Source organism: Lycium barbarum, chromosome 9 (assembly GCF_019175385.1).
Source record: "Lycium barbarum isolate Lr01 chromosome 9, ASM1917538v2, whole genome shotgun sequence".
Taxonomy (NCBI): Eukaryota; Viridiplantae; Streptophyta; class Magnoliopsida; order Solanales; family Solanaceae; genus Lycium; species Lycium barbarum.
In genome coordinates, this window is record NC_083345.1 from 25,022,892 (window position 1) to 25,045,753 (window position 22,862).

At 36.7% G+C, this 22,862-nt stretch overlaps 3 protein-coding genes across 3 annotated transcripts; all 3 read left to right on the top strand.

The window, feature by feature from the left end:
• Window positions 1–6,473: 6,473 nt before the first annotated feature.
• LOC132610544 (TOM1-like protein 2) lies at window positions 6,474–14,443 on the top strand. Its single transcript, XM_060324862.1, has 3 exons — window positions 6,474–7,144; window positions 11,244–11,468; window positions 13,821–14,443. Exons 1-3 carry the CDS (start codon window positions 6,641–6,643, stop codon window positions 14,250–14,252), a joined length of 1,161 nt encoding a protein of 386 aa, XP_060180845.1. The 5' UTR covers window positions 6,474–6,640; the 3' UTR covers window positions 14,253–14,443.
• A 1,657-nt stretch (window positions 14,444–16,100) lies between these two features.
• Window positions 16,101–19,197, top strand: LOC132610546 (patellin-4-like). Its single transcript, XM_060324865.1, has 4 exons — window positions 16,101–17,103; window positions 17,736–17,860; window positions 17,948–18,089; window positions 18,780–19,197. Exons 1-4 carry the CDS (start codon window positions 16,285–16,287, stop codon window positions 19,041–19,043), a joined length of 1,350 nt encoding a protein of 449 aa, XP_060180848.1. The 5' UTR covers window positions 16,101–16,284; the 3' UTR covers window positions 19,044–19,197.
• Window positions 19,198–20,529: 1,332 nt separating this feature from the next.
• Window positions 20,530–22,502, top strand: LOC132610545 (11S globulin seed storage protein 2-like). Its single transcript, XM_060324863.1, has 3 exons — window positions 20,530–21,193; window positions 21,414–21,881; window positions 21,987–22,502. Exons 1-3 carry the CDS (start codon window positions 20,585–20,587, stop codon window positions 22,365–22,367), a joined length of 1,458 nt encoding a protein of 485 aa, XP_060180846.1. The 5' UTR covers window positions 20,530–20,584; the 3' UTR covers window positions 22,368–22,502.
• The last annotated feature ends 360 nt before the right edge of the window (window positions 22,503–22,862 follow it).

Consider the following 22,862-nt stretch of genomic DNA (forward strand, 5'->3'; position numbering starts at 1 on the left):
GACGTTTACTATTCTTATCGCTTGATCATTCTCCTTTACCGCACTTGTATATACCTTCAAGAGAACCCGTATCGTCGTTAGCGAAGCAATTATAAGGACAGACTACTATTTCTAAGGAAGATTGGGCAGCATTTCCTTTGTTCCTACTACGTTTCCCATGTTCTATTTTAGCTCCCAAACATTCGCAACAATATCCACAATATAGAAATCAGCAATCATCATCTATATACGTTTAGCAGAATCCACCAACTTCCTCCAATTTCTCCACATTTAGTGGTTTTAGCTAATCGTCACTTTTACTCATACGTCGCACTTATTCCATGGTCAAAACGTCATTTATAACGTATTTATAATCCTAGCATATCAACTTTCATGATTCCATTCAACCATCATTCCATAGTGACACTATTCACTAAATAATGGTGCACTTCCTATGTCTTACTACAATTCAAGTGTCTTAGTCTTCTAATACTTTAAACAACATGCCAAAGTCATGAAACTTATCTTAGTTGATGGTTGAATAAGTCTTGAGTAGTAATACCTTCTTTGCACCAAAGCCCTACTTCACCTTTCTTGGGTTTTCTTGAGGTAGATGGCCTTTACTAGCATTTCATACTCTTGTTGCATGGATTTGGTGTTGATGGTCTTAGGTTTCCTTTGATTCTCCTTGAATTTCTATGGATGAAGTGTTGAGAGAATTCTAGAGTGTTCTTGAATGGTGTAGATGCATAATGAAATAAAATGAAGCTTGGGTCCCTTTTTAATAACTCAAAATCTGATTTTTAATGAATTGTCGTCGGGGTGTACAGTGGTCGTAAACCACAGTTTATGGACCGTAAATCAGTTTACGGACCGTATAGTGTGGTCGTATTTAAGCATGTCCCAAAACAGAGAAGTTGGCTGAAGAACATGGCAGTTTACGATAGAGGTTTACGGTCCGTAAACCAGTTTACGGGCCGTATTCCAAGCCGTATTTAACCATTTTCACAATTTACAGAAAGTTGAAGTTTCTGGCAAGCTGGAGGACGATGGCAGTATACGGTCCGTAAATCACTTTACGGGCCGTATACTGATTTACAACCACTGGCTGTGCTGAAATTCTTCAACCTTATTATTTCCAAAAATTCATGAATCATCACCCCTTACTTAGTACAACATCACGCACTCATACCCTTCGTTGGTCTATTCATCGTTCATGTACGGGGACTTTTTCGAGATGTAACACTTACCTTGGTGTTCTTGATGATGGAAGAGGGTAGGAAGTCGTTCTAGGGCTTGAAGGAATGAAAAATAATGATTTGAAATATTATGGACGAATATATACTGTCCTGGGAAAATGCAGTTTACGTCCAGCACTGTGCTGGCCGTATTTTCAGTTTACGGGTCGTAAACTGCATTACGGGTCGTATTTTGCAATACGGACTGCACTGCGTCTCTTCAGTAAAATGGCCATAACTCTTTGCACAGATGTCCGTTTGATCCCCATAATATACCGTTGGAAAGGTATTTCAAAGCTCCACAACTTTCATCAAGGAAGTTTTCCCAAATTCCAAATACATTTTGAAATACAGGCCGTAAATAAAAATACGGTCCGTTTTTAACCATGTGACATCAAAATGCCAAATTCCAGAATGTTCAGAAATTCTTGGTTTCAGTTTACAATTTGAAATACGGGCCGTATAGTGAAATACGGTCCGTATTTAACCATATGACATTCAACTGCCAAATTCCAGAATGCTCAGAAATCCTTGGTACCAGTTTACGACTTGGTTTACGGCCCGTAAACTAAAATACATCCACTGTTCATGGGCGTAAACCACTATCTCACAACTGAACAGGAAAATTCCAATTCCCACATTCTTTATCTGATTTTTCAAGTCTAGGATCATGGTTAAAGCTTACGTTAAAGGTACGAGGTGTTACAATTATCGTTCAAATCAACCATATAGATTGAAGATCAAGCTCAAAGCACTTGAATTTATTTATTTAATTTTCAAAAGAAGAACTGGAGGAGTCATAAATATTGTAACATTCACTATACTGGAATAAAATATTATGATTGTTGCGATATTTTCTAGCTAAATTATTTTGCTCTATGCAAATTTTATTGTCTACAATGGGACCATCTCTACCTTTCATCTCGTCTTTTCAACCATCAAAGTTCAAGAACATCAAAATGGGCTTCAAAGAAGATCAACTCTAAATTAACTTCCTCTAAAGTCGTTGATTCCAAGTTCTCTGTTAATGTGGAAAGCATCCTTGATGTTACCTTTGAAACAAAGAAAGTTTGCTGAGACAACAAGCATTCCAAATGTCGTTCGGGTCAACTCCTATTTTAGGATCTTCATCTTCAAAAGGAGAAAGATCCTCTACCAACCTATTGGAAGGAGGGAACAATGTTGTTAAAAGAATTAAGCAAACTCTAGTCCTACTTGATCTCTCAGGATTAAAGACCTCTGCCATGAAGGAAGATGATGGTACTTCAAGGGATGAATCCTATCCACTTACACCGTATGATGTGAACCAGTCAAGGATAAATCTATGTGAAAATTCATGCCATTATCCACAACAATTATGCAAGTAATGGTAACCAACGCTTTATTTTGTGGAAGAGCACCTAGCAAACTTGACGAAGGTAATTAAAGGCTTGACCAAGCATGTTCACAATTAAGACGCTCAAATTGAAAAGATGGAAAATTTAATAGAAGAAAAATTCAAACATGCACTTGGGAAGCGTCTAGAAGCTCAAGAGATTGAACCTCTTGCAAAACAAGTACCATCCACTAAGAAAATTCCACTTTCTTCTGAAGGGATGATTCCAATTGACCAACTAAGGGAGTTCATCGAAAGGACTATCAAGAACAAGTATGAAGTTGTTGTCAAGTCCTATCTTACATATGCAAAGACGTACATTACAAGGATTGATAGCTTTAAGATGTCGGGCGACTATAAATGTCACGACCCAGCTAGGGCCGCGACGGGTACCCGGAGCTAGTTACCGAGCACCTCTCACTCTACTACTTATCTTGCCCATCTAATATTCTTTTATCAATTTACATGCCAGTTGTAGGAAAATCATAATTAAACAGACATAAATACTTTATATACAATTGACTTTCGGCCATCAAAATAATATACATGCATATGAAAACGTCTTGTGAGACCGTTTAACCCACCCTGCGTATCTACGAGCCTCTACTAACATACTGTATATTCATGGACGGAACAAGACTCCGTCGTGCCCAAAAATATACATATATACCAAAAGGATAATCCTAAGCACCTCCGGACAATGGAGTGCTTTCAACCAGCTGACTGCTACTGAGGATCTGGGCCAAGCTCTCCTCCCTGTCTACCTGTGGGCATGAACACAGCGTCCGAAGAAAGGACGTCAGTACGAATGTTGTACTGAGTATGAGAAGCATAAACAAGGAAGGAAAACATCAACAACATAGTAATAACATCAACAGGAAATATCTGGATCTGTCTGATAATCATAAAGGAAATCATGCGTGCCATCTTACTCATACTCATCCTCATAACATGTATGCATCATATGCAAGCTGCCCGTCCATGTCGGAACGGTGTGATAATCAATAATATTAGCCCGCGTCCAGGCCTCCCGCGTCCGGGGTACCATCTCATGCCGCCCACTAGTGGTGTCTGCCCATGCCCGAAGGTCATGGTGTATCCGTATAGCTGCCCGCCTTGGCGGTGACTGCCCGGCCAACTAGGCACGATGTGAAATGCTCATGTCATGCTTATCATAAAATGCTCATAATAATAATATACTCATCATAAAATACTTATCTCATTGTAATACATGCACAAAGCTCAAGATCAACTTTACTCTATCGGGGTGACGTAAGGTCGTGATCCCCCGATTCCATTATGGAACAACTATTTATGCTCTGCCTCACCTTGAAGGAACTAGTACATAAGGTGAGTGTAAGCGATAATTAACATCATCATTATACTAGCATCATCATATCGTATAACTTATCTCATATGGACATTCATAAGTGTAGGCTTTTAACTTCTTAGAAAGTGAGAGCTCATGAAGGGAATAGGAAGTTACATCAAAGATTTATGCCATTAGAAAGAAAGACTAGCCTCACATACCTTGGTCGCTTAGCTAAGATGTCGCTCACTTATTCTTCGTCTATATCACGTCGTTACCTTCATAAGAGAATCCGTATCACCATTAATAAACTAACTACAAGAACGTATCGCAAATTCTAGGAAAAGTCGTACAACGCTTTCATCGTTCGTACCATTTTTCTCATGTTTCATATCACTCCCAACATTTATAATTCTACTGTCGAAATCGTACTCAACATTCGTCATTTACATACAACTGGCAAAATTCACCATTTTCCTCAAATTTTCCCCTTATTTCTACTTCTAGCTTATCCTTGCGTTTTCATACATTAATTGCTTGTTTCATGATATAAACATCATTTATAACGTATTTGTATTCATGACACTTCAATGTTCATAGTTCAATTCTACTATCATTCATTTATGTCACTATTCACTCAACAATGACCCATTTCTATGTCCTTCTACATTTCAAGTGTCTATGCTTTCCAATACCTCAAACAACACGGAATAATCATGGAACTTACCTTGGATAGTGGTTGAACAACCCTTGAGTTGAAATTCTTCACTTAGCCAAAACCCTAGTTCCACCTTCTTAGGAATTTCTTGACTTAGATGATGCCTTGATGTGTTCTTGCACTTGGTTTCATAGATTTTGTGTTGTTGGACTTGATATCCCCTTTGATTCTCTTGGGTTCTTGTGGATGGAGTGTTTGGAAAGTTCTGGAGGTTTCCTGAGTTGCATGAATGATGAATGAAATAAAATGAGGCCAAATGTTCCTTTTAATAACTCAAAGATAATGTTTAATGAATTTCTGTCGGGATGAACAGTGACCATAATGTGCAGTTTACGGACCGTATTTTGATTTACGGTCCGTCCCAGTGAACGTATTTAAGCATTCTCTCAAAAGCAGAGAGTTTGACTGGTGGATAGGGCAGTTTACGACCTGGTTTACGGTCCGTAAACCAGTTTACGGGCCGTAAACTGGGTCGTATTTAACCCTATTCAACAATTTCCAGAAAGTTGAGATTTTTGGCAGGTTGAAGGACGAGTGCACTATACGGTCCGTAAACCACTATACGGTTCGTATAGTGCCACATACGACCACTGGCAGTGAATTTCTCTGCAACTTTATTATTATTTTCCGAGATTCATAATTAGCCATTCCCGACTTAGTGAAGCACCATACACTCATCATACCAGTACGGGAAAACTTCCGAGGTGTAACAATAAACCTCTCAAATTTCGGCAGTTTCATTGCAAGGAAAATCCTAAGCAATATGTTGTACACTTTTACAAAACATGTAAAAACGCTGGACTTATGGAGACCATATTATCGAGTAGTTCCTCCCTAAAAAAAATTATTTGATTGGTACACAGACCTCGAGGCTAATTCTATTGATAGTTAGGAGCAACTAGGGAGGAATTCCTCAATTGTTTTGTAGCACGAGCGGACTATGAGCATGATGGAACTTAGAAACAATTTCCAGTGAAACAACGAACCCGTTATTGACTTTATCAATTAGTGGAGAAATGCAAGTCTAAACTGTAAAAATAGGCTCAACGAAGCTTTTGACAAATAATGTGTTGGGGACTTCACTACATCTTGCAAGGAATTAACCCTAGATTAGTTGAACAACTAGCTACTCATGCTCATGACATGGAGTTGAGCATGTCATTCGATGAAAATGAAGTGATTCTTGTCTACGAGCCTCCTAAAGGAAAGGACAAATAAGAAATCAAGAAATGGAGCAAGTTCGTACCAAGAAAAACAACAAAACATCCATGAACATCAATGCGTCGCCTGTGAAGTTTATTACAAAAATAAGTAAGAAACAAAGTGTTAAAACACCTTCATCTCATGACAACGCAAGTGGGAGGTTAACCTTGAAGTTGATGCAAGAACTGAATAAAGAGAATATCCCATCTTGAATTTTGATATCCCTACAATTTTTGATGAACTATTTAGATTAAACCTCATTGAATTACCTAAGCTGAAACGGTCTAATGAAGCTAGATTCTCAATTTATATTCTAGTATTATTGACGATTTCATGTAGCTCATAGTTAAACCATGATACTCATAAATAAAATACATTTATTTAAAGAAGAAAACTATGTAGTAGATGCCTAGCCAAATATGATATAGTCAGATGATTTTTTTTTTTTTTGAGAACTTTTACTTTATTATGTAAACCCTATTTTTACTTTACCTTCGTCAAACTATACAACGAGATATTCTAATTATGATAAAATTCTAGTGTTTCAAACCAAAAAATAAATAAATTAGATTTTCTAATTTTAGCCAAACATTGCTGCTATTAGCCAACAGCTCATAGTTAACAATTTATATTTTTTGTTTTCATTATTCCGAATTACACAAATGGAGAAAAGTAAAAACATACTGTACTTTATTCGACTGCAAATGTCGTAACAAAAAGAATGTGTCGGCAACCTTAAAATCCCCAAATTGTCAAACCCCAATCATCACACAAAACCAAGCAGCCTTTCTCCAATTTCTCAGCTAAATCAAGAAACCATGGACAAATTAGACAAGCTAAAAGTGGCATCATCATCACTAGGCGAACGATTAAAAACAGGATCAGCCCAAATGAGCAGAATGGTAAGTGCAAAAATGAAAGAAATCTTGCAAGGTCCAACACCTGAATCAAAAATGGTGGATGAAGCAACATTAGAAACAATGGAACAACCAAACTGGAGTTTAAACCTACGAATTTGTGCTATGATTAACAGTGAAGAGTTTAATGGTACAGAAGTTGTTAAAGCAATTAAGAAGAAATTGGTTTTATCCAAGAGTGCTGTGACACAAAGGTTGAGTCTTGATTTGCTTGAGACATGTAGTTCTAATTGTGAGAAAGTGTTTTCTGAAATTGCTTCTGAGAAAGTGTTGGATGATATGGTTAAAATGATTGATGACCCGAAAAGTGATAGTGGGAATAGAGTTAAAGCTATGGAGCTTATTACTGCTTGGGGTGAATCTGAGGAACTTAGTTACTTACCTGTGTTTCGTCAAACTTACATGGTAAGACTCTAGTCTGTTTTTCATAGAACATGGGGGTTTTTCTTTAAATGCAAGAATGTTTTTTAAGTAAACTCGTGCTATTAAGGGGTCGTTTGGTATGCAGGTATTAGTAATACATGGATTAGATATGAGAGAATCTGTGTATTGTTTTATGCAAGTATTAGTTATGCAGTTTTAGTTATTCATGTATTAGTTATTCCATCTTGTAGTCTTATTCCTGCATGGGGTGAGTCTGAGGACCAAAATTACTTGCCTGTTTTGTTTAAAGAATTAATGGTCAAAAACACACCTGAACTATCACTTTTTTCGCGAGTTTCACACCTCAACTACCAGTTGGTTCCTTTTCCTACCTGAACTATCATCATTTGTGTGTTAAAACTCACCTCGAAGGTGATTAGGCCAACTATCCTGTGTTCCCTTTTCCTACCTGAAACTTGCGAGAAAAAATGATAGTTCAGGTGTTTTTTAACCATTATCTCTTGTTTGGATGCAAGAATGTTTTCTTAAGTAAAATTTTCTCTTAACCGTGGTTGATTAATGTGTGCTATTAATATAATTTGTGACTCATAAAGGTTAAATTACTTGGATAAGTTTTATCTTTCTTTCTTTTGTGTACCTTTGTGTATGTACCCTATCGTTTTCATGCCAGTGGAAAGGGCAAGTATTATTTGTGGATCATGGTTTTTTCCCTCTTATTTTATGATGCTTGTTTAGTATGTTTGAAATATCTTGTAGCAGCACTTGTGAACATTCAAATAAATCAATTGAGCATCAGTTCCAACAAAGTTAGAGTTGGCTATATGATTTCTTTGTAACATTTCTCCCTGTTTGGGTCCAAATCATTTCAATACTAGTTTGCTATAATTAATCCCCTTTAAGGCAAATTAGGGATTTTTTAAAACTAGAGGTACAGGTATGTGCTTTTTTTGATCAGGTAAGTATTTTATTAACAAATGGGGAAGTCCCCATATACAAGCCGTATACGAAAAGAAGAGAATCTACACCAAAATATGATTCTCAACAAAAGATATCCAATCCTTGATACAAATAGGGACCTCATAAGTACACCAAAAGGAAACTACACACTTCTTTGCAACTTTACAAAATCTTGCTCCACCCATTCAAATGCCCTCCTATTTCTCTCTTTCCAAATGACCCACATGATTGCTTAATGGGTGACACTCTATGCTCTTCTCTGCCCCCTTCTCTGATTCCATCTATGCATAGCCTCTTTCACTGTGCCCGGCATCACCCATTGCGTCCTAAACAAATTTAGGTCCTCTCTCCACGAATGACTAGCCACCTTGCAATGTAATAAAAAATTATCAACATTTTCGGCTGTACTCTTACCCATAAAGCACCAACTGACATGAGTAATCCTCCTCTTCCTCAGATTTTCCGCTGTCAAAATCGCACCTCTAGCTACCAACCATACGAAGAAGCACACCTTCCTCGGTGCTCTAGGGATCCAAATAGAGTCATGGGGGAAATACACTCCTCTCTCACTAGTAACCTCTTATAGTACGAACTAACTGAAAATAATCCATCTCCACTCTCCTGCCATTTCCGCACGTCCGAAGGAATGTTAGGCGAGGCTAGCCCATATTGTGATATTACAAAAGCTCAATTAGATTGTGATATTACAAAAGCTCAATTAGATTGTGATATTCTCTCATCTCCCAATCTTGCAGGTTCCTTCTAATCTTAAATCCCAGTAAATATTCCCCTCATGAGACCCGCACATTTGTTGGACTGTCATCTCTCTTTGACTGGAGACCCAATATATGTTAGGGAAGACTCCCCTCAACTCGTTCTCCCCACACCACTTATGTGCCCAAAAACTGATCCTGCTTCCGTAGCCAACCTTAAAGGAAATATTTCCACAAAAATCTTCCCATCCCTTCATCACGCTCCTCCACAAACCACACCCAAACGGAGTTGTAATATTTCTAGTCCTCCATCCCCCTTCCATAACCCCATACTTATCAGCTACCACCCCCCTCCAAAAAGCATTCTCCTCCACCCCAAATCTCCATATCCATTTCCCTAACAGATCTTTGTTGAACACCTTGAGGTCTTTCACACCAAGTCCTCCCCATTCCTTTGGAGAAGTGACAACTTTCCGATTCACAAGATGATGCTTCCTCATGCCTTCTGCTGAGTCCCATAAAAAATTACGCTGAAGACTTCCCAATTTTACTGTCACTTTGCCAGGGGCCTGCAAGAGGGACATGAAATATGTAGAATACGTAGGCATGTTTTAAACATTTGCTTAATATGTTTATATCGGCCTTACATAGGGGGGTTCATTTGGGCTGAGTTTAGCACCAGATGCAAAAGAGATAGTGGTGAAATTTATATGGCAGGACTGTGCAAATATTAATGAACTAGAACATGGGCATCTGAAGGCAATATTTCAAGCTGGCTTTTTGCTTGTGCAACTAAAGAATTCTGTTATTGTTTCATTTATTTACCTTGGTTAAATTTTTTTCTGAGGTGGGAAAGGGGAAGACGCGGGACAGAAGGTGTTGTTTAGGGATAAAAATATCAAGTCCTTGGAAATGTTTTGTCGGACTCCAGCAAGATGGTGAATCTGGAGTATTCTCTCTCTTCCATTAATCTTTATTATTGTGGATGGGGTGAGGTTGATAATGATCGAAAGGGTGAAAAGTCTGTTTCCTCTATTTCATGTAGATGTCAGGGACTAGACGACATGTTAGTTAACAGTGGAGAACGTATGGTCGTAACGACGTCTCCGCAAAGGCTAAGGAGCATGAATGTTGTGATTGTTGATTATGCTCATTGTAGATGCTATCAAAATTCTCGTATCACATTGTCTTGTTTATTGCTTGATTCTTTTGAATGGTGGAAGGGGTGCTTACATATCTTTATATGCATGTTCTTGGATTTATCTTTCTGATTGACTAATCATGCTAAAGGGAATAACTTATCCAAAACAAAGAAAGAAAGCTAAATGGAGTTTGTCAGAAAATATTCAGTTTTTGAGATTTGCCTTTTTCTTTGACTTGTTTGCATTGAGGCCTACTCATTTCCCTTTTACTGTTCACCTGATGAAAGCAGTCCTGTGTGGTGGAATGGATTGGACCTTTGGAGGAGGGGGCCCCAATGATAGGATTCCTAAAGGGGAAACTCTAGGGGATCACAAACATAAGTAGAAACGCGGAATTAAAGATAGAAGAAATTGGGGATGAGAAGAGAAGATAAAAGCAAGACCCAAATTAGAATGAACAGAAAGACAAACTTGGAAATAAGTTTCCAAATCCTCCTTTCCAACTCTAACAATTTGAACCTATACTAATTGAAATCAAGGCAAGAGAAATTTAATTGACATCCACAAATGAACAACTCTTCATGAATTTCAAGGACAAGGGTTCATTAACAACAATGTAATTACACTCCATCAACTAAGTCTAAAACTAGGGCTAGTAAGCCAAACAAACTATGATAATCATATCAACTCTCAATTCATCATAAACTAAGTAATAAAAATGACCAAGTATGGTATTTATACTAACAAGCTGAAGAAGACTAAACTAGTTATTACAAAAATATCCTTAATGAAGTAAGGGCCTTGTTTGGTCTTCTTCATGGATGATGGCTTGGCTTTAAAGAATAGCCTCTTGTCATAAATAGCCGCCTTCCGGCCTTTAACTAGCCAAGCTTGCAATTGTAGCCACACGCAAGCTTTGGGCCTTGGGCTCTTGATCTCTTCTTCCATAGCTTGAAGGCTCTCCAATGGCTATCTTCAAGTGCTTCCATTGCTTCATTCTCCGTGACCATGGCTTCTAAAGCTTGAAAGTCCTTGTCTCGGCTTCTAGTACGATTCCTTGGAGAAGTTTGAGCAATTGACCCCCCTTGATATCGTATCAGTGGGGCTGCACATGGTAGACCATTTAGGTGCGTCTTATGTCAATGTATGCTAACTTCTAACACCAGACTAGATGGACTTTGATGCTTGATGGTAAACTAGCAAGTGATCTACGAATGGATCATGCTTTAATTTATATTTTGCATATTGCATGCTTTGTTTATTTAAAGGATAAAGGCGCTTAACTTTCTTTCATTTTGATTTTGATAGAACTTGAAGAGGCAATATCCCCTGGACTCGCATATGAATGAGCAGCTACTCTCACCACCTGAAAGCTACCCTATTCCTGATACAGGGTCACGGAATCATCAGCATACCACTTACATTGGTGATGAACCCATTGAAGGGAAGAAGGAATATCTTGTAGTAACACGGAACAGTCTCGAGATCCTTTCCAGCATATTGAATTCTGAAGTTGAACCAAAGCCCATCAAGGTTACTCTCTTATCTCCTTCATTTTGGTGGCAATACTTCACTAAGTTGTAGATTCAGTTCAGTGTCATCCTCTGCCCTTTGTTTATTCCGCTTCTTCTATTTCAGTTATTCTGACACTATTAGTTTTATTACAATAATCTTGCTTTATTTACCGCTGTTAAAATTTTCAATCATCTTTTATCTTTTACTATATAGTAGGAGGAGTTAGGTCTCTTAGGTTTTAGCTCGTCCACCTATGAAATTCCTGCCGACCAAGTTGAAAATTGAAGAAACTCTTGTCATAGTAACTTAACATGAGGGCTACATCTACTTGTCAAAAATAAAATAAAATAGGGCCACATCTTAACCTTCTGAACTACCATGTTCTTGAATTTGCTGCATGATATTCTAAAACAATTGAAGTTACAACTTTTTTTTATTTTTATTTTTGACAATGATGACATTATTGAAGTTACAACTTTAAATCAAGTTAGCTTCCTATGAGCAAGAAGTTTGTTCAATGCTGGTTTAATAAAGAACCAATGGTTTTTTTTTCTTGATAAAGTCAACAAATTTTCAATAATAAACAATAAAAAAGTATGTAGTAGATATGTATATGACTCTTTTTGAATTTACTGCGTGAATTTTGAATAAAATGAAGTTACAACTCTAAAGCAAGTTTAACTTCCAATTAGCAACACCTTTATTCATTGCTGGTTCGGTGGTTCCTATAGGAACCAATGGGGTATCTTTTTCCTTTTTGGGTGAGAAGTTAACAGATTTCATTATTGAAAACCAAGTCAGTGTAGAAAAGTAGTACAAGATGTGTATATGGTCTACTTGATTCTAATCAACATCACTACTGAGTCGTGTTGCCCTCAAATGCACATGCAAGTATACGCGATCAACAAGTAATAAAGGAGGAATTAAGTGTCGTTTCTATGATGACTTTTAATTAACTTTTTACTAAATTTAACTAATTCTTATTATCTAATCAAGAAAATTAGAATGTAATTTGTTGATTGTTTCAAAACTAAGAATTTTAAATAATGATGAATTAAATAAATGAATACTTGAAGGTTGATAACTATAATGAATGAATGCTTCTAGTTATGGTATTCACTTGCCAATCCTGCTAAAGTCTTCAAATTAATCTTTAATGTTTCTGGGTTATTAGCCTACAAGATTAATTTTACTCATAGGGTGTGTTTGGTTATCAAGGAAAATGTTTTCCTCCATACTAAACTCACCCATAGAAGTCTTCCGTTTTCTACTATGTCTTTTCAAGTTATTCCAAATCCTATATTTCTATGGGGTAGAGAAAAAAATAATGCATCAATTATCTTGCGTAACAAATGGACGAGCGAGGTAAATAGGTATATTCTATCCTTATTTTCAGATCACTTCCCTAATGCCTAGGGCTATGAACTTGTCATATTGAATCTGTATGCAATCAAAAATCTCTTTTTCAAGTTCAAATTAAGATTCTTAGATAGAGTTGGTGATCAAGCTATCAGACAATTACGCTAAAGATTGAAGAAAACCCGAATAGATTAACTAATTCATCAAAACAATATCAACTTCAGTGTTTATGCCAAGATACCATAACCGTAGAAATAAGGAAATTAGTCAAGCATGGCCATAATGGTCTCACAAATCATCCAAAACAACATAGAAATCAAGAGATGAAAGGAAATAGAGAGGATTCTATAACCGATTCCAAGCTCCAACTTGTCTCCTTGCTTCTTCTCCTCCCTACGTTTTGGCGTTCCTCCAAGGGTAGAAGCTCATTAAAAACGGGTTAGGAAGCTTTTATGTTGGGTAAAATTTCCGTTTGGATCAAAATACTCCTCAGAATTTCTGCCCAAAATTTAACCTTTGTGCTATATTCTGTGCTTTTCTGCTGAAATGTGCTCTTGCATTTCTCTTCCAGGCTCAGGAAAGTTACACACTCCACTATTCTTGTATAGCACAGCTTCTTGGTTTTCCAATTTTTGCTTCTTTTCAGTGATGCTCCTATTCAGTTCTTTAGCTTTCTAAACAAACAAAAATAAATACTTAGGCTTAGTCGGGCATATTACTACTAAGAACACCCAAAGGACGATAAAAGTAAGGGCCAATTGATACTAAACCAATAGGATATATATGCTCAACATCAAGTTGATCAAGTCATGTTGCTAAATTTTCACAGAAGTTCTGTTGTTAAAACTTTCATTTTGCGTGTGATTTGACATAGTTTATGTTTTATTGAAGAAATTGAAATTCCTCTGCTCCCCCTCTCTGTATTGTCTTTATCAAAAATTTTTGGGGGCCTTCTGAGGGGCGGGTGACCTTTCGAGACATGAATGAGCTGATAAATTTGTGTTACTGAAGGATGATCTGGCAATGAGCATGTTAGAGAACTGCAAGAAGTCTTTGTTAGTTATACAAAGTATTGTGGAATCAACCTCAGGGGATGAGGGGTTGATGTTTGAAGCTTTAAATCTTCATGATGAGCTTCAACAAGTCATTTCCCGGTACGAGGAGATGGAAGCAGCTCTAGATTTGGGAGAGAGGCTGCCTAAAACACCTGAAAATGTAAGTGGTCTGCCCAATACAGCTCTAGAGTCGGGAGAAAGACTGCCTAAAACACCTGAAAATGGAAGTGGCCTGCCTAATGCTGCTGATGCGAGCAAAGTCAATTTAGAGAAGCTGTCTTTAAATGCAAGTGAAAGTCACGCTGTATCTCCTACAAAAGGAGAAAGTGATCATTCACACCACGAGGTTGTAAAGCCGGGTATCTCAGGGGAAGAGAGGCTTGATTAGAATATGCAGACCAGGTGTGGTACTGTTTCTTGTTTTCCCCTTCTAATATATGTAAGTTAATGTACTTTTGCAGTTTGTTTTAGTAGCGAGTACATGCTTTTGTGTATATGATTACTGGGGCATACTTTCAAACATCAGCTTGTAATAACTACTAGTTCATGGCATTTCAAGTTTTCATTCCTGAAGTGGTATTTTGTTGATCACTTCTATAAATTATATCTTATTCCTATTTTTCTTAATGAGTTGCACCCTAGTCCGCAAAAAAATTAAAATACTCCTTAAATTATACATGAGGACAAGAAATGCTACGTTACATGTTGGGCAGGAAACAACATTTGGAGTCTCGGAGACTAACATATACAGTAAATCAAGACATCTAGAGGTCCCATAATTCTTGGGCTGCATTTGTTTCATAGATTGATGCTTAATGATTTTTTTTTCGAATAAAAAGACATACAGTATTAAATACCCAGCAAGCTAATGCAATTCAACTTTGAAGAGGAAACAACATTTACTGTAACAATACGAATGTTCTCTATTCTGCTTTTTTTTTTTTGCTCCCCCCCCCCCCCCCCCCCCCTCCCCCCACTACTTATTATGCACATTCTGCTGAATTGGTGTTTGTTAATGTAACATTCCTTTGCACAGCATGGAACCCTTTTGAGCTATAGCAACCGCACCTTGCAGAGAAACAATTTTAACACTTACATTATTCAATTGCATAGGGGTTTATCAATTTACACAAGTTCATAAAAATATGGGCATTGAAGTAGAAAATACAGCAATTGCAAAGGGGGTTCTCTTCAATTGCAAATTTTCAAAATATATTTATAACTCCTCCAATTTCCAGAATGTTACTAATCACTCCGTTACAATTTATGTGACACAGTTTGGATTTTGAGATTCAAACCTGGTTAGTTTGACCGTAAATTCAGACATAGAATCTTTTAAGTTTTTAAAAATAAAATTTACATATTTGGAAACGATGTAAAAAGTAACAAGTCACAATAATTGTCAATTTAAAATATTTAAACGATATATAAAAAAATTACGGTAAGAAAAATTTGTTTCAATTTCAAAATCCGAAAGGTACCATATAAATTGGGACGGAGGGAGTATTTGCTAATTTGATATTGAAGCGAAACATAAGGGATTTTTAAAAAAATATATGATATGACCTTTCCCAATCGTTTAATTTCTATTCTATACTAAGTTCATTAATAATTCTAAATAGCATATTACTTTACGTGCTTGCACACGTATATAGTGACTAGTCTTTAGAAAGACACGTACACTCATAAAAACTAATAAAAATCCAAACTCCCCCCACCCCCCCCCAAAAAAAAATAATAATAATAAGATGGTCCTCAAACATTTAACGAAAAAGGCTTAAATATACTATCAAATTGTTGGAAATGACTCATTTATGCCATTTGTTATCACCGTTATCAAAATGACTCATTCATGCCACTTTTCATTAATACCGATTTTATAATAACAAATATGACACTTGACCTCCAATTATAGGTCCACGCAGATTAATTAAACCAACACAAATTTATGGGTCGAGTTTTAATTTAATGTAGGATTTAATTTGTGCTGGTTTAATTAAACGGCGTGGACCTCTAATTGACGAGGTCACGTGTCATATCTGGTATTGTAAAACCCGCGTTAATGAAAAATGGTATGAATGAACCATTTTGGTAACGAGAATGTCATAAATAAACAGTTTGACGAGTGACATAAATGAGTCATTTCCGATAGTTTGATGATATATTTGAGCCTTTTCGGAACATTTAATATGTGGATGGATGGTGCTCTCAGCCCCAATAATACCAACGGTTTAAATAATATTATTTCAGATAACCCTTTTGAACACGACAATTAACATAATCACATCCTCTGGTTTTGATTTCCATAAACCAGAGGAACAAAAAGATTTTTTTGTTTTTGTTTTTTGGTTATGGCATGATCTTTTTGTTCCTTAGGTATATCAAAATCCAAAATACTAATAAATAAAGAATCCTGAAGAATGCGGGAGGAAGCAGTTGTCCCTGTATCTGAAGATATAATTGATGACATTATGAGTAGTGATAATGATTCAGATGATCATCTTGATCATGATGAAAATGAACAAAATATTTCTGATGATCATCAACCTGGCCAATTATTAGCTTTTCCTCTTGACATTCTTGACCTGAAATCTTCAAGAAAAAATGCTTTGCTTAGATTACGTTGTAGGGTGGAAGATGCAATTCTTGGTGGATACATTTATGGTAAAAATAAAAACAAGTTGTTATCTGTTAAGAGTATTACTGAGGATTTGACAGGTATTTCATTATGGGGTGTTCCTTTATTGCCTATTAAAGGGAATGGGAACACGAACACGGATATTGTTTTGATGAATTTCTTGAAAGCTAAGGATTATGGTGTGTATGATTCGTTTAAAATGTTGCGAAAAACGTTGAGATGGAGGAGGGAATTTAGAGTTAATGAGATTGTTGATGAGAAATTTAGTCCTGAGCTTGATAATTTGTGGTATACAGATAATGGTAAGGATAAGGAAGGAAGGATATTGTGTTATAATGTATTTAGGAATATCAAGAACAAAGAATTGGAAGAGGAAATCTGGGGTAGGCATAATCATCATCATGAGTGTCTTAGGTGGAGAGTACATATTATTGAGAAGGCAATTCAACAACTTGAATTTAAACAAGGTGGGGTTAATTCTGTTTTGATGATTACAGATTTGGGAAATTCACCAGGAAATTCTTGGAGAGAGGTTCGTTGGATTAATAGAAAGATGATGAGCTTGGTTCATGATCATTATCCTGGAATCATCTACAAGAATGTAAGTGAAATTCTCTTCATCTTCTTTATTTCTTTGAATCAATTGAATTAAATTAAATTTGGCAGAATACTAAAGAGACCGCTCTAAATTTGGCGCGTTTTATTTAGATCCCCTTAAACCATACTTGATCCTAATTACCTCCTGTACTTGACTTTTTTATAATCGTTACCCCCGTAAACAATAACTGGTCCTGATTACCTCTCTGTACTTGGCTTTTCTATAATCGTTACCCCCTCAAAAGAAAAATGAGAAAAGAAGGAAAAATTGGTAGCTGTATTTTAACAGAGGAATGGAGAAGATATATGGAAGGAGATAATGAAATACTCGTTGGAATGGCTTAATATAAAAGTAAATGGTATTTTAGATTTCTTTACACATAGATTAATATGACGTGACTGTTATTTTACACTCTCACGTGCCAAACGTCATTTGAGATCACTTAGTTATTTTTTGAGGGGGTAGCGATTACAAAAAAAAAAAAAAAAAAAAACCAAGTACATGGGGGTAATTAGGACCAAATATAGTTTAAGGGGATCTGAATAAAACACGCCTAGTTTAGGGGGTTCTTTAGGTATTCTGCCTTTATATTTTTGAAACAATGTCAATCTGGATGTTTTATGATGATATTGCAGATATTGATTAATGTTCCTGTTTGGTTTTCGACGGTCCATGCACTTAACCTGCGAATGATCACGCAAAAAAGCAAGAACACCTTCATATTTGTTAAGCCATCGAAAGTTACAGAGACTCTTCTCAAGTAATTAGTGAAATTTCTTTTAATTTGCACCAAGATTTGTGTTTTCATACACTGCCTTGGATTAATTTTCTTGTATCATAAATGTAGGTACATTAGCCCAGAAAACTTATTGGCTGAATATGGTGGACTCAAAAAAGAGAAGGATGTTGAGTTTTCAACTGATGATAAAGTTCTAGATATAAGCATCAAACCATGTTCAGTTGGCCTCATTAAAATGCCTGTCAAAGAGGTAGTATTTGCTCCAGTGCCTAGTTTTCATTATGTGATTCCATTTCATTTCAAGTGCATGTCAAGTAGAGGCAGATGGTTCCAACTTAACTTAATAATGGAGCATGGAATACACATATATTAGTAAATTTCAACAAAATGCTGAATTTTGAAATCTATAATTTCAAAAATACAATGAATTGAGTGCTAAGAATCTTAGAGGTCATCTGGTTTATGGTTTAGTTATGGTGGATTATGGTGCAGAAATTGTCTATTCAGTAATAATAATGCAGGAATCATTAAACATGAACGGTTATGTAAGGATTGTTTAATTAAGACATTTTTGTCTTTAGATACTCTTATTCACGCATAAGTTATACCAGAGTTAGTAAGCTTACGTTTGATCTTCGGTATTAAACTCTGCATAAGTTAATGTCTGGTTTCAACGATGTATTAGTTATATGAGATTGTATTAGTTATGAAGGATGCTATACGTGAAACTAGGTGTTGTATAAGTAATTCAGAATTTTATACGGAGATTAAATTTCTTATATTTCAAACCAAATGACAGCCCTTAAAGGATCCTCTGTCTCAAAAACTGAAGAGTGATATCAACCAGTCCATGAATTGTTAAATCTTCCATAGAAGCTAGACTAAGCAATAGCGTACCTTATTTGTTCTCTGTTCCCATTATGTCTTATGATTATTGTAGGTTGAGGTGACCATAACTTGGGATTTGATAGTGGTGGGCAATGAAGTGACTTACAAAGAAGAATTTATACCAGATGATGATTGCTCATACAGAGTGTTGCTTCAAGAAGATAAGAAAATGGTGGAGAGTGTAAGGAATTCCTTTCATATTAGAGAAGAAGGGAAAATTGTGATCACTATTGATAATCCTACTTACAAGAAGAAAACTGCCTTCTACAGATACAAGACTAAGCCTAGTGTACCTATGTATATGTACCTAAAGTAACTTTACTCTTTTCCTATACTTCTTTCTTCTCATTTTCCTTGTTTTAACTTTTGTATACTACGACGATTTTCTTATGTTAATATGGATTTCAATCAATTTGTCAAGAGAGTGAAAGAAAAAAAATCTCTAAGCAAAGTAAAAACTTGTTTACATATATCTAATCTTGTACAGTGTTTTTTTTCTCCAGTGTCTTGTGTACTAGTCAATGCAGTACTAATAGTTTTTTCTCCTTTTTGGGTATGTTAAAACACATTTTAGTTTGGTAATAATATGTTTGGGCATTTTGCTATGTGGATATTTCAGTTGTTTCTCACATATGAAGTAAATGCAGTTTTCTACATGAACAGTAGTAATACAAGCTTACCAAGTGTAAAGTTCAAAATCTTAAGACAATTGAGTGCAGTAGATTAGGATCTAAATAAACTTTTGATTGCTTATGCATATCCAATATAGTGGAACAATGTATAACTATAGAGACATTTCACAACTATTAAAAGGCGTTTCACAATCCTAATATCCTAAAACAACCATGTAGTGAGCACAAAGTAACTGCTATTTGCTAAAGATTGCAGTGTGCTGTTACAATCATTCAGAGAAATTTGTCAGATGCTTTCAAAATAGAAAGATCAAGTAGAGCTTGAATTAACATAAGATGAAAATCCTTTGTCATTAGCCGGTAAACTGACCTAGGTAAATACATGAAAATCCTTTATGCTCATAAGTTCTCAATTTTTCTTTCACATGTTATTGTACACATCAGAGAGTTGGATACCATACCTTGTTATTGTGGAGCAGTATATTCTTGAACAATTAGCCATTAGGTCTTCAATCTTTATAGTTGCAAAAATAGGCCCCTTAGAAGTAACAATAATGCACAGTTAGAGATCATAACTGACGCCTTTAAATTGAATTTGAACAGAAATATAGCACCTTTAATGGATCTTTGTTGTAATATTTTTTTTTTTGGAGTTTGAACACTATTAGGTTAAATTAACCTACAACAACATGTAATTCTCATAGAAAATTTGATATAATAATAAAATAAAAATAAAAATTTAACTTGCTATAACGAGTTATATTAAAATAAATGGTATTATAAAAATTCAACTGGGTATGTTGTTGTTGTATAAAAATTCATATACTTTATGTTTAGTATAATTTAAATAAATTTTCAGTCCAATAACAAACAGACAAACAGACAAGAGAAAAGTTTCACAATTGTACTACTAGTAAGCAATTGAAATCGGGAAGGATCATGTCTTCCTTATCTGTCTTTTTCCTCAGGAAGGCAAATTGAAGCATTTAAAAACAGGTTAATTGCCACTCGGCCATTTGCATGGAGTGACTGTCTTTTCGAACAACCATTACAAGGTGTCCTTCACTAGCTGAAATGAAGATAACTTCACCATGCAAAAGAAAACAATGTTAATTGCCACACGGCCATCCTACTTCTTCCACTCCAACACTATAAGAATGATGCTTCTCTCTCTCCATATCTCATCCCATCTTCGTATTTTAATTAACACTAAAAATCCTTAGCCATGGTGGTCACTACTAGGCTCTTGCTAGCTATACTCTTCTCTGCTTTTCTCTTATCTGCAGCAAATGCAGTTAGAGATTATCAGGGTCAGAAAGGTCAGTACGGTCAGCGAGGCACTCGTTTGACTCAAGCTCAACAATGCCGTTTACAAAGGCTCACTGCTAGCCATCCCACCGACCGCATAGAGTCAGAGGGCGGCGTCACTGAGTTGTGGGACGAGAACGAGGAGCAATTCCAGTGCGCTGGAGTTGCTCCTATGAGGCTTGTTGTTCGCTGTAATTCTCTTTCTCTGCCTAACTTTCATCCCATGCCACGCTTGGTTTACGTCGAGCGTGGCCAGGGAATACTTGGTATTACCCACCCGGGCTGTGCTGAGACTTTCCAGTCTCAGCCACAGACCTTCCAGGCTGGCAGAGAGCCAAGGGGAGAGAGGGGCCAAGGCCGCAGAGGCGACCAGCACCAGAAAGTCCACCGCATTCGCCAAGGTGATATCGTGGCAATTCCAGCTGGCGCTGCTCATTGGGCCTTTAACGATGGTGAGGAAGAGTTTGTCGCCATCATGGTTAACGACCTCAACCATCGGTCCAACCAGCTCGACCAGAACATGAGGGTAAAATTCATCCCTCTTATTTCTACAATTAGACGATTTTTTTTGTTCATGGAACTTCATAATGAGTTTAACTTATATACGCGCTACACTATCAAGTCACCTTTATTGATTGCAACAATCTCACTTCTTATGAAAGATTACCTTATTACTAGCATATATGATAAGTTAAGCACTTCCATAATTTGTGTATATTTTGGTTTGGCTGTGTTTTGGACTATAGGCATTTTACTTGGCTGGTGGAGTACCAGAAAGTGGGAGGCAAAGAACTCAAGCTGGTCTAAGACGACAGCAAAGCACGCAGAGGTTCCAGAACATTTTCCGTGCTTTTGATACAGAATTGATGGCTGAGGCCTTCAACATTCCACAAGAGCTTGTGAGGAGGATGCAAGAACAGAGCGAACGTGGATTAATTGTCAATGTCAGGGAAGGAATGAGCATGATTAGGTCCGATGAAGAAGAAGAAGAATTTGAAGAGCGTCCACGACGAGGACAACAGTGGTGGGAGGAAGTAAGTGGAAATGGATTGGAAGAAAACATTTGCACAATGAAAATCCACACCAACATTGAAACCCAAAGACAAGCTGACGGCTACTCAAGGCAAGCCGGGAAAGTTAACCATGTCGGTCGCATAAAACTTCCCGTCCTTAAGTACATAGACATGAGTGCTTCAAAAGTGAACCTATATCCGGTAATTAAATCAATAAATAGTTCTTCCCATGTTCATTAAAAACAAAAAATTCTGCTAGTACTACGACTAAAATATATTAAAATTATACTCAATTGGATGATGCAGAATGCACTGTTTAGCCCACATTGGACACTGACCGGCCACAGCGTGCTATACGTGCAAAGAGGAGATGCGCAAGTGCAAGTAGTAGATCACAGCGGGCAACAAGTGATGAACGACAGAGTGAATCAAGGAGAGATGTTTGTAGTTCCTCAGTACTTCCCCGCAACTCTGAGAGCCGGGCAGAATGGATTTGAATTTGTGGTGTTTAGGACAAGCAGTCAACCAATGAACAACCAACTTGCAGGTTACACATCAGTGATTAGAGCAATGCCTGTTGAGGTCCTTACACACGCCTACCAGATTTCTCCGAATCAAGCTCAGCGTTTGAAGACGAACCGGGGTGGAGAGAGTTTGCTGCTATCTCCCCAGAGAAGGTTCTCTTAAAATTGGCTTCAATGTCTATATGTCTATTAGTACCAAGTGTTTCTTGTTTCTGTTTCTAAGCAAGGAAAATCCTGAGCAACTTGTACGAGAGCTTTGATAAGAGCAAATAATAATAAAATTAATAAAGTTCCTGCATGCCTATTTGTTACTGAGGTCCAAGACTTCTCTAATCTGTGTGCAAAATGTCCGATCAAAGTTTACATAGCATGAAATAATCAATCAACTCATGTGGGAAGTGAGAAGAAATGGCAAACTGATGGTATTCGTGGTTTTTTCCATTTAATAAAGGACTTCAAAATAAATTTGCTCTATTCACTTGCAAATATCTGAAAAGCTCTCACATAGTTTTCCTGAGAAAACTTCTTTATAAGGGAGGCCTTAACAATGGTGTACAGAGTACCACCTAAATGGTAGGAGTAGTTATATATGCAACATTTTAAAACTTTCAGGGTGTTATGAACTATGTTACAAGATATTTGGATGTATTATTAAGTG

Bases quoted from the DNA above. Each gene is read 5' to 3' on its own strand.
- LOC132610544 (XM_060324862.1), top strand. From the start codon at position 6,641: ATGGACAAATTAGACAAGCTAAAAGTGGCATCATCATCACTAGGCGAA. The intron at 7,145-11,243 runs GTAAGACTCTAG...TGATTTTGATAG, and splicing joins TGTTTCGTCAAACTTACATG to AACTTGAAGAGGCAATATCC. The intron at 11,469-13,820 runs GTTACTCTCTTA...GTGTTACTGAAG, and splicing joins TTGAACCAAAGCCCATCAAG to GATGATCTGGCAATGAGCAT.
- LOC132610546 (XM_060324865.1), top strand. From the start codon at position 16,285: ATGCGGGAGGAAGCAGTTGTCCCTGTATCTGAAGATATAATTGATGAC. The intron at 17,861-17,947 runs GTAATTAGTGAA...TCATAAATGTAG, and splicing joins GTTACAGAGACTCTTCTCAA to GTACATTAGCCCAGAAAACT. The intron at 18,090-18,779 runs GTAGTATTTGCT...TGATTATTGTAG, and splicing joins TTAAAATGCCTGTCAAAGAG to GTTGAGGTGACCATAACTTG.
- LOC132610545 (XM_060324863.1), top strand. From the start codon at position 20,585: ATGGTGGTCACTACTAGGCTCTTGCTAGCTATACTCTTCTCTGCTTTT. The intron at 21,194-21,413 runs GTAAAATTCATC...TTTGGACTATAG, and splicing joins AGCTCGACCAGAACATGAGG to GCATTTTACTTGGCTGGTGG. The intron at 21,882-21,986 runs GTAATTAAATCA...TGGATGATGCAG, and splicing joins CAAAAGTGAACCTATATCCG to AATGCACTGTTTAGCCCACA.